Source organism: Ursus americanus, chromosome 23 (genome assembly GCF_024610735.1).
Source record: "Ursus americanus isolate L20-20 chromosome 23, mUrsAme1.1.p, whole genome shotgun sequence".
Classification (NCBI taxonomy): domain Eukaryota; kingdom Metazoa; phylum Chordata; class Mammalia; order Carnivora; family Ursidae; genus Ursus; species Ursus americanus.
The window spans coordinates 5,252,805-5,267,226 of NC_142149.1; the positions used below are offsets into that span (position 1 = coordinate 5,252,805).

General features: G+C 43.9%; 1 protein-coding gene across 3 annotated transcripts in view; it reads left to right on the forward strand.

Moving 5' to 3' along the window:
- The window catches only part of RNF157 (ring finger protein 157), a 73,007-nt gene that overhangs the window by 34,171 nt on the left and 24,414 nt on the right, over positions 1-14,422 (forward strand). For all 3 annotated transcript variants that reach the window (XM_087854082.1, XM_045813824.2, XM_087854083.1), the window contains exon 3: positions 12,917-13,005. In XM_087854082.1, coding sequence (XP_087710208.1) covers positions 12,917-13,005 — 89 coding nt within the window. The remainder of the gene's footprint in view (positions 1-12,916; positions 13,006-14,422) is intronic.

A 14,422-nucleotide genomic window follows, 5' to 3' on the forward strand; every position in this document is an offset into this window, starting at 1 on the left:
AGATCTCAATAAGCCTAACTTAAAAAAAAAAAAAAGAATATGTCTTAGAAAGGACGAGTCAGGGGCACCTGGGTGGCTCAGTCCGTTAAGCTTCTGCCTTTGGCTCAGGTCATGATCCTGGAGTCCCGGGATCAAGCCCCACATCGGGCTCCCTGCTCAGCGGGGAGTCTGCTTCTCCCTCTGCCCCTCACCCCACTCTCATTCTCACTCTTTCAAATAAATCATAAAAATAAAATCTTTTTTTAAAAAAAGAAAGGAAGAAAGAGTGGTTCATAGACATACCAGTGCTGTCTCTGAGGCCTGGTCTCCACGTCGCTCAGGGAGCCCCTGTTCGTGAGCAGGCACCACAGAGAGAGGTGCAGAGCTGGGGGTGCAGGGGGTGCTGGAAGGAGTGACAGGGCAGCCTGGCTTCTGCATCGGCAGCCCTCAGCCGCAGTTGTTAATCCCCGCTCCCCGGCAGCGGGTGCGTATGTCTCCCTGCAGGACAGAACCTGGTCGTCTCAGACCTGTGCTTGGTTTTCTTCATTGGCTCATGATTGTTTGGGGTCATGCTGCAGAAGTCCTGTTTGTTAGACCGCCAGGGCCACAAGGGGGGCTTGCTTACCTCCTGTTTACAGAGCATCTCCCATTGCCTTCCAGTCATAAGCTGAGAACCTCAAAGAACCTTCCAGTCACCATGGTAGGAATTTATGTCTCCCCAAGAGCCTGCTTTCCCGAGAGGTTAAATTCCAATGGAGCATGTGGCAGATTTGCAGTAACTCTCCTGGGTCACAACAAAGTGAGATACATCCTAATGGTATTTACTCCAAGTGCTTTGGGATTCATAGATAAGAGATATTTATCAAACTGCTGACCTTTCATTCATACGTTCATTTTCCTAAGTATAGGCATACCTGTTCCATGGCGCTTCACTTTATTGGGCTTGGCAGATGTTGAGTGTTTTACAGATTGAAGGCTTGTGGCAATATTGTGTTGGGCAAGTTCCAACAGCATTTGTTCACTTCATGTCTCGTGTTGCATGTTGGTAATTCTTATGCTATTTCAAACTTCTTTATTATGTTTGTTATGGTGATCTGAGGTAAGTGATGATGACTGACTTGCTGAAAGCTCAGATGATGGTTAGCATCTTTTAGCAATAAAATCTATTTTTTAAGGGCACCTGGGTAGCTCAGTTGGTTAAGTGACTGCCTTCGACTCAGGTCATGATCCTAGAGTCCCTGGATTGAGTCCCGCATGGGGCTCCCTGCTCAGCGGGGGTCTGCTTCTCCCTCCCCCGTCTCGTGCTCTCTTTCTCTTAAATAAATAAATAAAAACTTCCAAATATAAAATAAAATATATTTTTAAAGATTTAAAGATTTTATTTATTTATTTATTTATTTATTTATTTATTTGAGAGAGAGACAAAGAGCACAAGCAGGAGGAAGGGCAGAGGGAGAAGGAAAAGCAGACTCACCACTGAGTGGAACCCAACACAGGGCTTGATCCCAGGACCCCAGGACCCTGAGATCATGACCTCAGCCAAAGGCAGATGCTTAACTGACTGAGCCACCTAGGCGCCCCTCCACATCGTTCTTTTCACATAATGAATGCTATTACACACTCGATAGACCACAGCATAGTGTGAACATAACTTTTATAGGCACTGGGAAACTGAAACATTCATTTGACTTGCTTTCTTGCACGGGTCTGGACCTGAACCCACGGTATCTGAGGTATGCCTGCATTCACAACTGTATTACAGGTAGATTTCTTTAAAGAAGACAGTATTATCGGGGCGCCTGGGTGGCTCAGTCGGTTGAGTGTCTGATTCAGTTTCAGCTCAGGTCGTGATCTCAGGGTCCTGAGATCGAGCCCCACATTGGGCTCGGTGCTCAGCACTGAAACTGCTTGTCCCTCTCCCTCTGCTCCTCCCCCTACTCTCTCTCTCTCTCATAAATAAATAAAATCTTTAAAATAAAAAGAAGATAGTATTATCACTAATGATAATCACAAATGATCACCAATATTTCCATAGCACTGTATGATCTTTGAAACATTTCTTATTTGATTTTAATCACCCTAGGAGACAGACAAGGGCTGTAAATCCCATTTTACAGAGAAGGAGACTGATGCCCAGAGACGATAAATTACTCACCCAAGGTCTCACTTATCAGTAAGTGCAAGAACTGAGGCCCGAAACTGGGTCTTCTAGCTCCTGGTGTTGCCATCACTTTATTAAATAATCCCATTTACGTTCTCTGGACCCACATGCAGTTCAGTGGCAGGACCAGAGGGTCTTAGCTCCTAGTTAAACTTGATAAATATTGACGCACAAAGCCTTTATAAAAAAACACTTGGGAGTGTGTGTTTTCCACTTATCTTGTGAACATCTTTGTGCCAGCCTGCCATTTAGCCCGAGGGGTAAATACTCAGAATCCTGAGAGTCATTATGGGCAATGCTACGCTCTTCTGAAGATCTTATTCATGCATTCGTATCTAATTCTGTCTTCTGCACGCTCTGGCCTAATCACTCTGGGTGATACGAAGACAACTCTCACATGGATTTTCCCCTCAAGCTTACAGTCTTGCAGGAAGATCAGACGTATACACACAGGGGAGGACATGATACTTGAGTTGTACGGTTTCACAGAAGCTCTGAGAAAGGACCTTTATGACCTAAGTTTTGCTGACTTGGAAAGTGCCACTAAAACACTTGAACTTGTGGTTTGTTGGTGAATGCTGTTTCTTAACAAACCAGCACACGAAGATCTGCTGTGGTATTCAGCAGTGAAACCAAAGCATCTGTGTTGTAGGAATTTCCTCGAAATTTCTTTGAAACACACTGAAGCTAAACGTACACACTCTCACTCTGTTTCCTGTTGTCATCGGACATACCACCTTACGGGAAACTATGATGATTGCTGTTGCATTTCAAAGAAAAATTTGGTTAATTTTTTCAGCTTTTAAAGAGATACACAGTGGCCTTAATTTGTAGTGAAACTGTTCTACAAATTCTATAAAGTCAAGGACTTCTGAGTCCAATAACAGTTCGCTACATGTGCAGAATAGCATCCCAGAGAGCACTCTCCTTGTAGTCTCTACATGGTCTTGCCAGGCCCATCGGGTAAGATAGCAGCACCCTTGATTACAGAAGCCAATCAGACGTGTGCTTGATCTTTCCAAGGCAGTGCTGATACATGAGCTTTGCAGTAAAGGTTGCTATAAGAAAAGAAGAGAATGTAGTCCCTGGCCATTTTTCTATTTATTAAAATTTTAAATGCTGGAAACACCACAAGCGTATATCCTCAGCTAACCCATACCTTAAAATACGTTTACAAGAAAGAGGGGAGCATGTGGTTGGCCTGAGCACTTCATAGAAGGAGTGATAGGAGTAAGTGGCAGTGGGCAGAGGTGATGGTCTACGAAGTAGTTTCACAATTAATAGCTAAGCCATTGTCTCCTGGCCTCTAACCTCCCCCGATGCTGGGGCTGGGGTCCAGGGGTCGCATTCCTCCATCGCCCTCTGCTCTGGGTCAGGCTCTGCCAACAGAGGGTACTGGAAGGGCTGGAGGAGGAGAAGGGCCCACCTCAGAAGTCCAATAGGGACTGCACTAAATCTGTAGATTGCTGTGGGTAATATGGCCATTGTAACAATATTAATTCTTCCAATCCATGAGCATGGAATATTTGTCTTTCCATTTGTCTGTGTCATCTTCAATTTCTTTCTATCAACTATAGTCAAAAAGAAGAGGAATTCTGAGACCCAGGTTCAGCGGGCCCATGGGATCTGATAATGCCCACCTCTCCCCTCTGTTCCCTCAGCCCAAAGGGGACGGAGCTGCTTCCTGAGGTCACTCTCTGTCAGCTCAGTGTCCCCTTCTCATGTTTTAGTTCTCTAATGCCTGTTTAACCAGTGCCTTATAGTAAATTCTCTCTATTAAAATAACGGTGTGGTTTCTGTTTTCCTAAATGGACCTTGATTAATACAGCCCTTAATCTCACAAATTATGAGATGGCTAATAGTAAGCATATTTTACTGGTAAGGAAGTGGGGACCGAGTGAGGTACAATGATTGGTCTGAAATTATACGACCAGCGGTACCAGGGCCAAGACCTACACCTTCTGCTTTGAGATCCTGTGCTTTCCATTGCGTCTTAGCATTTCTCTCACTGAATAACCTCTTACACAACCATGGTACATTTATCCAAATTAAAAATTAGCATAGGTGCAGGACTATTTTTTAAAACTACAGACTTTACTCAGCTTTCTTTTCACAAAAAACCCAAACCCAAAAAAAAACCCAAAAACCACTACAGACTTTCTTAGCACCACACTAGTTTTTCCACTCATGTCTCTTTTTCATTCCTGAATCTAATCCAGGATGCCACATCACCTTTGCTTGTCACATCTCCTCATCTCCTTTAATCTGTGGGAGTTTCCCGGTTTTTCCTTATTTTTCACGATCTTGACAATTCTGAGATGTACTGGTTAGGCACTTTGTGGAGCTTCCCTTGGTTTAGGTTTTTGGGTGTTTTCTTATGATTAGACCAGGGTTACGGATGTGGGGGAAGAATACCAGGAGGTAAGTGCTCCCCACATTGCATCACCGCAGAGGTACACGGTAGCTCGTCTTAGTACTGCCAATGGTGACCTTGATCACTTGGTCAAGGTGGTGTCTGTCAGGTTTACTCACTATACATCTTTACTTTTCCATAATTTATTTGTTAGAAGCCAGTCACTAACTCCTTGTTGAACTTTTGACTTCCCACCTATTTAGGGAGCTATGGTTTCTTAACAGATTATTAACTAGAGTTTAAAGAATCTCTGTATTAACGGCCAAGAATTACAAACCTAGGAGTCAGAGTGACGATGTTAGGAGATGTGACCATGTATTGCTTCTTGGGGAATTATTATCCATTGTACCATCATTGTTTTGTACCATGTTTAAACTTGGAACTTGGCTATTTTTAGCCTCAAAAAGCTTATGTTTAATGCCAGGACACTATTTATTTGTGATGAACTGGAATCACCCCGGCAAGCCCTGAACGGTGATCAGAAGCTCAGGGTCTTGACAGCATGCGGGAAATCAGCAAAAAGGGGAAGAGCCATAGAGACACAGTTGCTGAGAAGAGGAACATTGGAGGTGTTAAAGGATGTGGCTGAAGGAGTGGAGATTTGTAAGAATGCGCTGAGAGGTGACAGGTGACAGACATGGAGAGAGGCGGAGGTCTCAAGTAGGAGGCCAAGGAAGGGATGGGGATGGAACACAGGATGAGAGGGAAGCCAGTGACAAAAATCGATTTTGGAGTTGGACTCTGCACATGGTATATTGTAATGTATGCATTTTGTCTCTGAGATTCACCATCTAGGACGTGAAGGTTATGGTTCTAGCTGCTAGATTTCACTGTACACAATACTTAAATGAGCTTGGGCTTTCATATGAGCCAAATAAAGTAGTTCAGTTGGGTTATATAACCTTGGGTATTCACGGCTGTTAAAGAATAATCAGAGCTCTCAAAGCTTTTGAAAGTTTAGCAGGGCAAAGTGGAGCAAACGTCACCTTGTTAAATTAGCTGCAGAATACAGACCGTAATATTAATAATTTAGAAATTAAACGAGACATATGCTATAGGTTTTTATTGTATGCTAATTATATGGGACTTCCAGATCTCATGGTTAGCTGAAGAAAATAAAATCTCAATAGGGTTACTGATTCAGAGTAATGGCTTACTTCCTAGGGCTGTACCTACAAATAGATAGCTTAGCCAAAGTCACCAGACCTGACCAGGGCTGAGAATCCTGTCATTGATTGGCTCGTAAACGGAACCAATTCTGTACTTCATACTGTTACTCTTTTTCTCAAGCCAGAGCATATTTTCTTTGCAGGAATATGAGAGGAGACTTGACAACTCTTGTCATTAATCTTGGACCTTATTTATGTTGTGTTAGAGCCAGTATGTTTTCAGTGGGAGCACAGAAAGACAGCTGGGGGGTTTTCAACTGGAAGACCAGCTTAACGGTTTTCTGTTTTTGAAGTATGGAACGAAGAAGACTTTGTTCCTCTTGCCCGACTTGGTAACTGGCCTGTTGAAAAATGACTGGAAAGCTAACAATTGGTGGCATTAGAACATTCATACGCTTCTTTGGGAAAAGAAAAAAATATGTGTGGTGTATTTTAAAATACGTGTTCCGACTAATACCGGTGCCCGTCTCTCTGGGCACGCTCTTTACGTACAGCGTCAGGCATCTCAAAATCTCTTGCTTAAAAGTGAGCTTGTATTTGTGAGCTGGGTTATGAGCCTTCCAACCAGATGAAATCCGGAAGTCAGGCGTCTAGAACGGAGAGCTTGTCTGAAAGGAGTAGTTTCTCTGACCATTAGTCATTATTTACCAACTTGCTGGAGGGAAAAGATGACTGTGTGTGCTTCAATAAAAGCACTTCTTTTTTCCCATTTAATCCCCCTTAAAATGATCTGGTGTTAGGCAAAAAAGCCTTTATATCTAAAAACAGCTCATCTTCAGGAAGGTACTTTTATTTTAGAAGCACAGGATGAGTGGGTTGTGCTTTATCTGGGTCCTGTTGGGGGTGAGGTGTCTTGGTGAGAGCTTTCTATCAGTGGGGAACTGAAAGTCGGGTAGGTTTCACTTGTCACCAAAGAGGTACATAGCCGTGGTCATTGACCCAGATCTGTGTGGTTTTATGGTGGATGCTTTACTCCGCAGTGGATTTTTCATGCTTTTCTTATCACCTGTTAGGGTGATTGGAGAGAATTGGTTACTTGGGCGTAATCTCATCCTAGCATTTAAATATTTTGGAAAAGGTCAGCATGAGATATGATGTCACATAGCCATGACATTGGTCCTGTGTGCTTCCTGCCAGGGGGCCTTGCAGAGGAGTTAGCAGACTATAAATAGAATGCCTTCTTGGATTGATTCCTTTGGTAACCAAACCTGGACACCGAGCACCTTTGTGTTAAGGTCACCTTGTGACACCCTCTCAGTGTCTCCCTCACATTTTCGATACAAGTGAGAAGAGTGTGCATGTTGTCAGCTTTGTGGTCACCAGTCTTTCTACACCAGTGATTGACTCCCCACGAGGATTGGATGGGAAATTAGTGAAAAGGGGTTTTACTGCTGTAAATATAGCTCATTTGATGTTCTGGTCTACAGCACGCACAATACAGTCTGTCTCGGCGCTGCAGCTGGTTAAATAGGCAAATTTGTATTCATTTCACAGCGTTCAAGCCGAGACTAAACTGTTCTCCCCCGACACTGATTTAAGAAAATGTTCTAAAGCATCACCAGTCTAAAAATACCCACTGGTAAGTCTTGGACACACAACACATCTGAGAAGAGGGGAAGTAGAGAAAGCTGAGAAAATAAGCAGACATCAAATAAAAAGGAACTGAAATTTAAAGATAAGAGCCCTAAAATCTGTAAAAGAAAGCGTTCATGTAGTGCTGTAAATGAGTTATTCATATGACCCCAGATGTTGGTTTCCATAGTAACTATTATTTGACTCTTTGGCACAAATATTACATATCTGCTAATATATAAATTGAGTACTTTTCTATTTTAATTATAGATTGTCTAAAATAATATCCTTTCTCTTTGGAAGCAGGGTTTTGGCATTTGAAGCATTTTCTTTGCTAAATAAAAACTGAATTAGTGCATTTTAATTTGTTTTTCTCCCCCACCCTTCTTTTTCCCCTATTTTTCAGCCTTTTTTCCTATTAAGATTCCTTTTAAGGAATGTTCATGGCATCATTGTTTGTAAATAGCGAAAACTAGAAACAGATCAAGTGTTCCTTAGCGAAAGATTAGTAAGTACATAATGGTATGAAGTAGACTTTTCTAGAAAAATCAGGACTCTTTGGAGACATGATCAATTCCAGGGTTCGGAGAAACACATAAGATTAACCTGGAGTATCTTGTGGTGCTAGCAAGTAAGGAAGAGCTCACAAAATGACGGAGGCATTGTCCAAGGACAGAGTAGCCAACCGATGGAGCCCCCAGCGGCCACATCTGGGCTGCTGTATGCATATGACCAGGCCCGAAGCTAATAGCAAATGTTAGCAAATTATGTATTTTTAAAAAAAACCAACCTTTTTAGTGAAGTTAATTAATTATTCTTCTGAATGACTGTAGTCCTTTTTATAGACTACTGGGAATTGCCCAATAGTTTACAACTAAAATAAGATATCTTATCACCTCATAGGCACTGTGACCATATTTTCTACAACAAGATCTGAGTGCATCTGTTGGGGTAGTTTAACAAAATATTTGAAATTAGAATGGTTTAAAAAATCTAGGACGGGGCGCCTGGGTGGCTCAGTCGGTGAAGGATCTGCCTTTGGCTCAGGTCATGATCCCAGGGTCATGGGCTCTAGCCCCATGTCAGGCTGTCTGCTCAGAGGGAAGTCTGCTTCTTCCTCTCCCTCTGCCTGCTGCTTCCCCTACTTGTGCTCTCTCTCTCTCTGTCAAATAAATAAATAAAATCTTTTTTAAAAAATCTAGGATATATGTTTGATATCCACAGACACACACACACAAAGACTCATTCAGCCGCACACACTTCTTCCGTTCAGTCTAAACTGGCAGTTCCTCATTTGGTCACTAGGTGGCACTTGTCCAGTGTCAGGCGAGCGTAGCAGGAAACTGATGAACACTAGGATAAAAGGCCGAGGAGGAACTCACTTGCTCAGTGTTCGCACAGAACTGGATGGGCAGCCCCCTGGGGTCCATTGAAAGAGTTCCTTTGGCTGAGCGTGTACTATACTCCTGTCCTGGACTTGAAGTGCTCGGTATTTAAATGATTCTGAGATTTGGGCTAATTTCAGCAGAGACACAGCAGGCCAGTCCTGGGAGGGTGCTGGACCAGATGCAAGTTGTCACAGCTCTGGGCCCCCTACAGATAGAACCAAGAGAGGGGTGCCTGGTCCCTCACCGAATCCCAGGCCCAGCACGGGACTCAGGGCGAAGTGAGAGTGTTGAATGGAGGGGTACACATCTTTGTTCTTTAAAAATAGTTTTGAGGAGAAACCACTGTGTTCTAGAAATATCTATCAGCGCCACGCTTTTGAGCAGCTCGGGCAGGAGGTGAGCAGTGGCTGCCTCTGCTGCTGGCAGTGTTCTCTGGCGCCGCTGTACCCTGAATGTACCTTCGTGTCTTCTGCAGGTGCTCTTAGATCTTACAAACGAAAGGATTTTGTCATGCTGTGCTCCAAGAAAGCTTTTCTCTAAGACCTTTGATACTCCTGTTAAAATTTAAAAGGAGTATGGCATTAGGTGTGCTTTTGTATGTACTGCTGGCTAAGCATAAGGATGTAATCCAGAGTTTCGACCAGCTTCCAGAACCTGAACAGGATTTGGTATCTTTGCAGTGAATGTTTAAGTGTCAGACTCTCTACACGCTACTCAGGCTCGTAGAGAACACTCGGATCAGAGCCACGCGCCCTGCACTAGCTCAGGTAGCTGCAATGGAACGAATGTGGCTTTGGAGTCAGTTCCTGGTTGTGGGTTCAAATCCTGATGCCGCTACTCATTAGCCCTGTATCTTCAGTAATTACACAAATCTTTTGAATTCAGTTTCTGTATCTGCAAAATGAGGGTGTTAATACTGACGTTCTTCATTTATCTAATCAACCAACGTATTCTTGAGTTCCTCGAGAACCTGACAATCTGGTGTGCATGGCAGACGTGTCTCTTAGTGTTGAGCACATTAAATAAGAATGTATTTTTTTAATTTATTTTTATTTTTAAAACTATTTTATTTATTTAAGTATTTGAGAGAGAGAGAGGAGAGAGCACACAAGCAGAAGGAGAGGGAGAAGCAGGCTTCCTGCTGAGTAGGGAGCCCGACTCGGAGCTCGATCCCAAGACCCGGGGATCATGACCTGAGCTGAAGGCAAACACTTCACGGACTGAGCCACCAAGTTGCCCCAAATAAGAGTGTATTTAAACTGGAGGGGTTGGTGGTGTTGGTAGCATGACAGGTAAATATACTTTAGATCACTAAACTGTGTGCTTTAAATGGTGAAGGTGAACATTTTCATATTATGGCTATTTTACCACAATTAAATAAAGTAAAATGAAAAAATATGTATCTAAAGAACCCAGCCGGATCCTGGCACAAAGTGGATACTCAGTAAGCTTCCACTGAGTTGGGGAGTGAATGGTGACAAGGAAGGACCAAATGGAGTTGTTTCTCTCAGATACAAATACCTTGGCACAAGTAGGCCAGTCAAGGGGAAGAAATGGCCTTTTTGATCTTGTACAAAACATGCCACCAGGCCCACAGATGGAGGAAGACTGCCAGGCCTTCTGTAAGGCCGGTCCTGACTTCTTGCCTCAAGGTCAAGATGGCCTGATGGGAACGCCTTCCCATTTCTCAGACACCATTCCGGAGTACAGAAACTGAACGGCTTCGTGAAGGATACCTAACTGCAGTTTCTGGAATTCTGTTTCACTTTTCAGAATGAAGACAGGCTTTAGGTGAAGACTAGTGGGCAAAGAATAAGGTTTGGTCTGCTCAGGGACTAGTGGACCGAACCTTCGAGGTCAGTACCTTTCTGACAGAGAATTGAAGCTCCGGGATTATTCTAAGTGGAAGACGAAGACCACTCGTCTTTCTTTTTCCCTTTCCTTTTGTTTTTCTTTTCTGGGGGAGAAATGGGTGAAGAATGAAAGAAGAGTTGCACTTTTTTTTAAAACTCAGGTAGGAGTTATGGGTAACTCCCAAGTACCTGTGCAAATGAATATGATTAACTTGCTACTCCAGAAAAAAATTTTAATCCCAAAGTCATTTATTTTGGCTTTAGAATAGACTAGCATTTGTGTCGGATTTTCTTGCCTAATTACTTTTTGCTGAAGCTTATTTTAAAATTGTTTTAAATTCCTTTAGTGTGACAGGCTAGGGAAATGGGGGGTGGGGGAACGGGCACAGAGAGGGTCTGAACTAGAACCGCGCTTTCCTATAGAAAAGCCTCCTCATATGCTGCCAGTGGGAGAGCACAACTGGAATCAGCTTTCTGGAGAACAATTTGGCAAAATATTTTTTAAAGTCTTAAAAATATGCTTACTCTTTGATCCAGTAATTCCACTTCTAAGAATTTGTCCTAAGGAAGTAATCCAGCATGTAGAAATGTAGGAACAAGGCACTCACCACAACATTTGTATCGCAAAAAAATAAAAAAAGAAGAAGAAGAAGAAAGAGTGAAATCAATGGAAAACGTTGAATGCTATGGAATTGATTAAATAAAATATGTCCCTTTCTCCAATGTGTGTTGTACTCATGTCTGATTATAGACTTTTGAAACATTTACCACATCTTTCTAAGTGAAAAAGAGAATAAAATAGTGGGCACAGTTTGAAACCGGGCCTCGACACAGGGAAGGGTAGGTGAGTAGACGGATGGATGGGGATGGACGCCTGTCTGGAGAGATTCGTTCTGCAGTGTTAACTTTGGTATTGCTGAGCGGTGAAAATGTAGCCGATTCTGTGTTTTTGTGTGTGTTTTTCAGATTTTCTGCTTGAGCATGTATTGCTTTGTAATTAGAAAAACCAATAGTCCTACGTTTTAAAAGAATATATGTTTCATATATCAATGATCAAGTTCAGTGTTTCTGTAGATTACCCACAAAGTGGGTAATCTGCATGCGCATAAAGTAGACTGAATGTATTTACTTCAGGGTCACATTCGCACAAGTGAATTATCACCAATCATACTGAATACATGAAATCAGATGTGCCGTAGGTTAAGTTACGTTTCCCAAGAAAAGGAACCACGTTCAGCAAAAATCTGTGAAGCTGCCATTAGAGCATCATGTGGGTGTCCTATTTTCCGATCCCAGCACTAGGAGGTAGACGATCCTTTTTTTTTTTTTTTTAAGATTTTATTTATTTATTTGACAGAGAGAGACAGCGAGAGAGGGAACACAAGCGAGGGGAGTGTGAGAGGGAGAAGCAGGCTTCCCGCTGAGCAGGGAGCCCGATGCGGGGCTCGATCCCAGGATCTTAGGATCATGACCTGAGCCGAAGGCAGACACTCAATGGCTGAGCCACCCAGGCACCCTGGAGACAGACAGGTGTAGAGCTAGGAGTACCACAGTTTTGCCAAGCAAGCTACAGAGACTGGTGGTGGGTTTTCTGTGAATTATGTGTAAAAAATGTTTATTGTCCAGAAAACACTAGAACAATACTGGCAGCATTTACAATCATTCTTAATTGTCTGAAAGCAAACCCCACTTAAATTTTCTACTGTGTCCCCTTCCTTATCTCATTAGCATCATGCAGAGTGCCACTTCTCAATGGGGAACGAGTGAAAGCATAAGGTAAATGACAGACAACCAGAAACCTTTGATGACCCCGAAATAGCCCCTGGCTCACATTTTCAAGAGCTCTGCTTTATATAACCAGCTGCAGGGAAGGTGTGCTCCTCACTGCTTGCAGCCCCAGCTCTGCACACAGGATGGGGTGCTCTTTTATTTGCAGTTCCTAAATTCCGAAGACACCATGTGGCTTCACTGAAGGAAAAACCTTGCGGGTCTGGCTCCCTGTTGTCTCAGGTCAGATGGAAAAGCCTTTTGTGATTAACTCGGCCACGGTGTGTCCTTTGGTATTTGGAACTTCAGTAGGAGTTTTTATTAGTTATCCACATTTTGAATGCTGACTCAAATAAGCTGCCTACAATGGAAAAAGCAGATAAATCTAGACCTTTTGACGCCAAATCGAATCCCCGTTCTTCCCACTGGCTGTGACCTTGAGCAAGTTCACTTAACATGTCGGGTCTCCGTGTCCTCACCGAGTTAGGAGAGTGGCGCCTTCCCATCTCACCTCGAAAGGCTGTTCTTTGTCAGCCTTGAAGCTTTGTGCCAGTGGGGGACAGTTACAGGTCTGTCTAAACACACTGCCTTCTCCCACTTTGTTTCTGACACAGTTTCCTTATGCTGCCCCACCTCCCCAAGAGCCCGTGAAGACTCTAAGAAGCCTGGTCAACATCCGGAAGGACACACTAAGACTCGTAAAGTAAGTTCCCCCTGGGGTGGGGCTCAGGCCTGTTTGAGGTGCAGTGCAGCCCACTCCCCCCAGAGGCTTGGGAAGCAGTTCCTGCCAGACCCAGAGCCTGATCCCCCGGGGCTCGGGGATGTGAACCGCCCTGGCACTGACCAGGCAGTCCCCGTCCACGGAGATTAGGTCTTCCTGTATCTAGATTGTTCAGAACTTGGCATCTGTGTTTGTGAAGGACTTTTCCCTTTCCTGGAGGCAGTCCTTATTATCCTTGTTTTATGATTTTTTTTAAAAAAAAGAATTATTGAGGGAAAAAGTGAATTTTGCAGATGCTTCAGCAAGCCTAGGGAAAAATGGGGTATTTGAAGTTGGAATATAAAATCCTTATTTTATTGCTAAAATTTACTCTTCATCTCATGTGTCCCTCCTCCGAGGAGCTCGTAGTGCCCTCGGCTGGTTGGTTCATCATCATCATCAATATTAATTATCACCCACACTTGCCCTCTCTGTGCGATCGCTAAGATAGTGTAATTTTTGCACTGACAGAGAGCATGCCAGTCTGCTAATGCGCCCACTGGTCCCCTGGGAAGACAGATTTGGCAAGGGCAAATCAAGGGTCCCAGAGTTTTCTAAAAGGGCAAGGAAGATGACTCCGAGGCCATTTTATGCCTGTACAGGTCAGTCCTGTTAGCATTAGGAAGTTTATTTCTCTCAGATAATTGTTTTAATATAACAGCTTGATTAAGATATAACACATGCTGTACAGTTCATCCGTTTAAAGTGTAAAATCCCGTGGTTTTTAGTATCTTCAGAGTGGTGCAATCATCACTACCATCGAATTTTAGAACATTTTCATCACCCCCAAAAGAGACCCTGAACTCACTAGTGGTGACTCCACATATCCCCCCGAAACCCTCTTCCAGACCTAAGCAACCACTAATTTACTTGCTGTCTTTCTCTCTTCATTTTTGTATTTCATTTGTCCCTGAAGTTTTGGCTCCTTCCCCAACCATTCCCCCAGCCCTGGAGTCCGCTCTGGGGACCGGGCAGCCGCGGAGGGACGTGCTCTGCCGGGGAGCAGCCTGCATCTGGGCGCTCGCCTCCCTGGGGCCCTTCGCCCTCCCTGGGGCAGTGCCCGCGGCAGCAGAATGGATCGAGGCTCCTGAGGCCTCCCTCTGCACTTTGTTTCTCTCTATCACACGAGCCTGTGGCTCAAGGGCCAGGGCTCGGCAGAGTGCAGTGCCGGGCGACGCTGGCAGAACCCCGCCTGGAAGCCGAAGACCAGGTCGCTTCCCAGCTCCGCGAGCACCCAGGACCATGCTCACCTGAGTCCCTGAGCTTCAGGTTTTCCATCGTAGAGAGCAACCCCACACTTTACCTTTCACAGCTCTTGTCAGGATTCAACAAGATGATAGGAGGAAAGACACCTGCTATT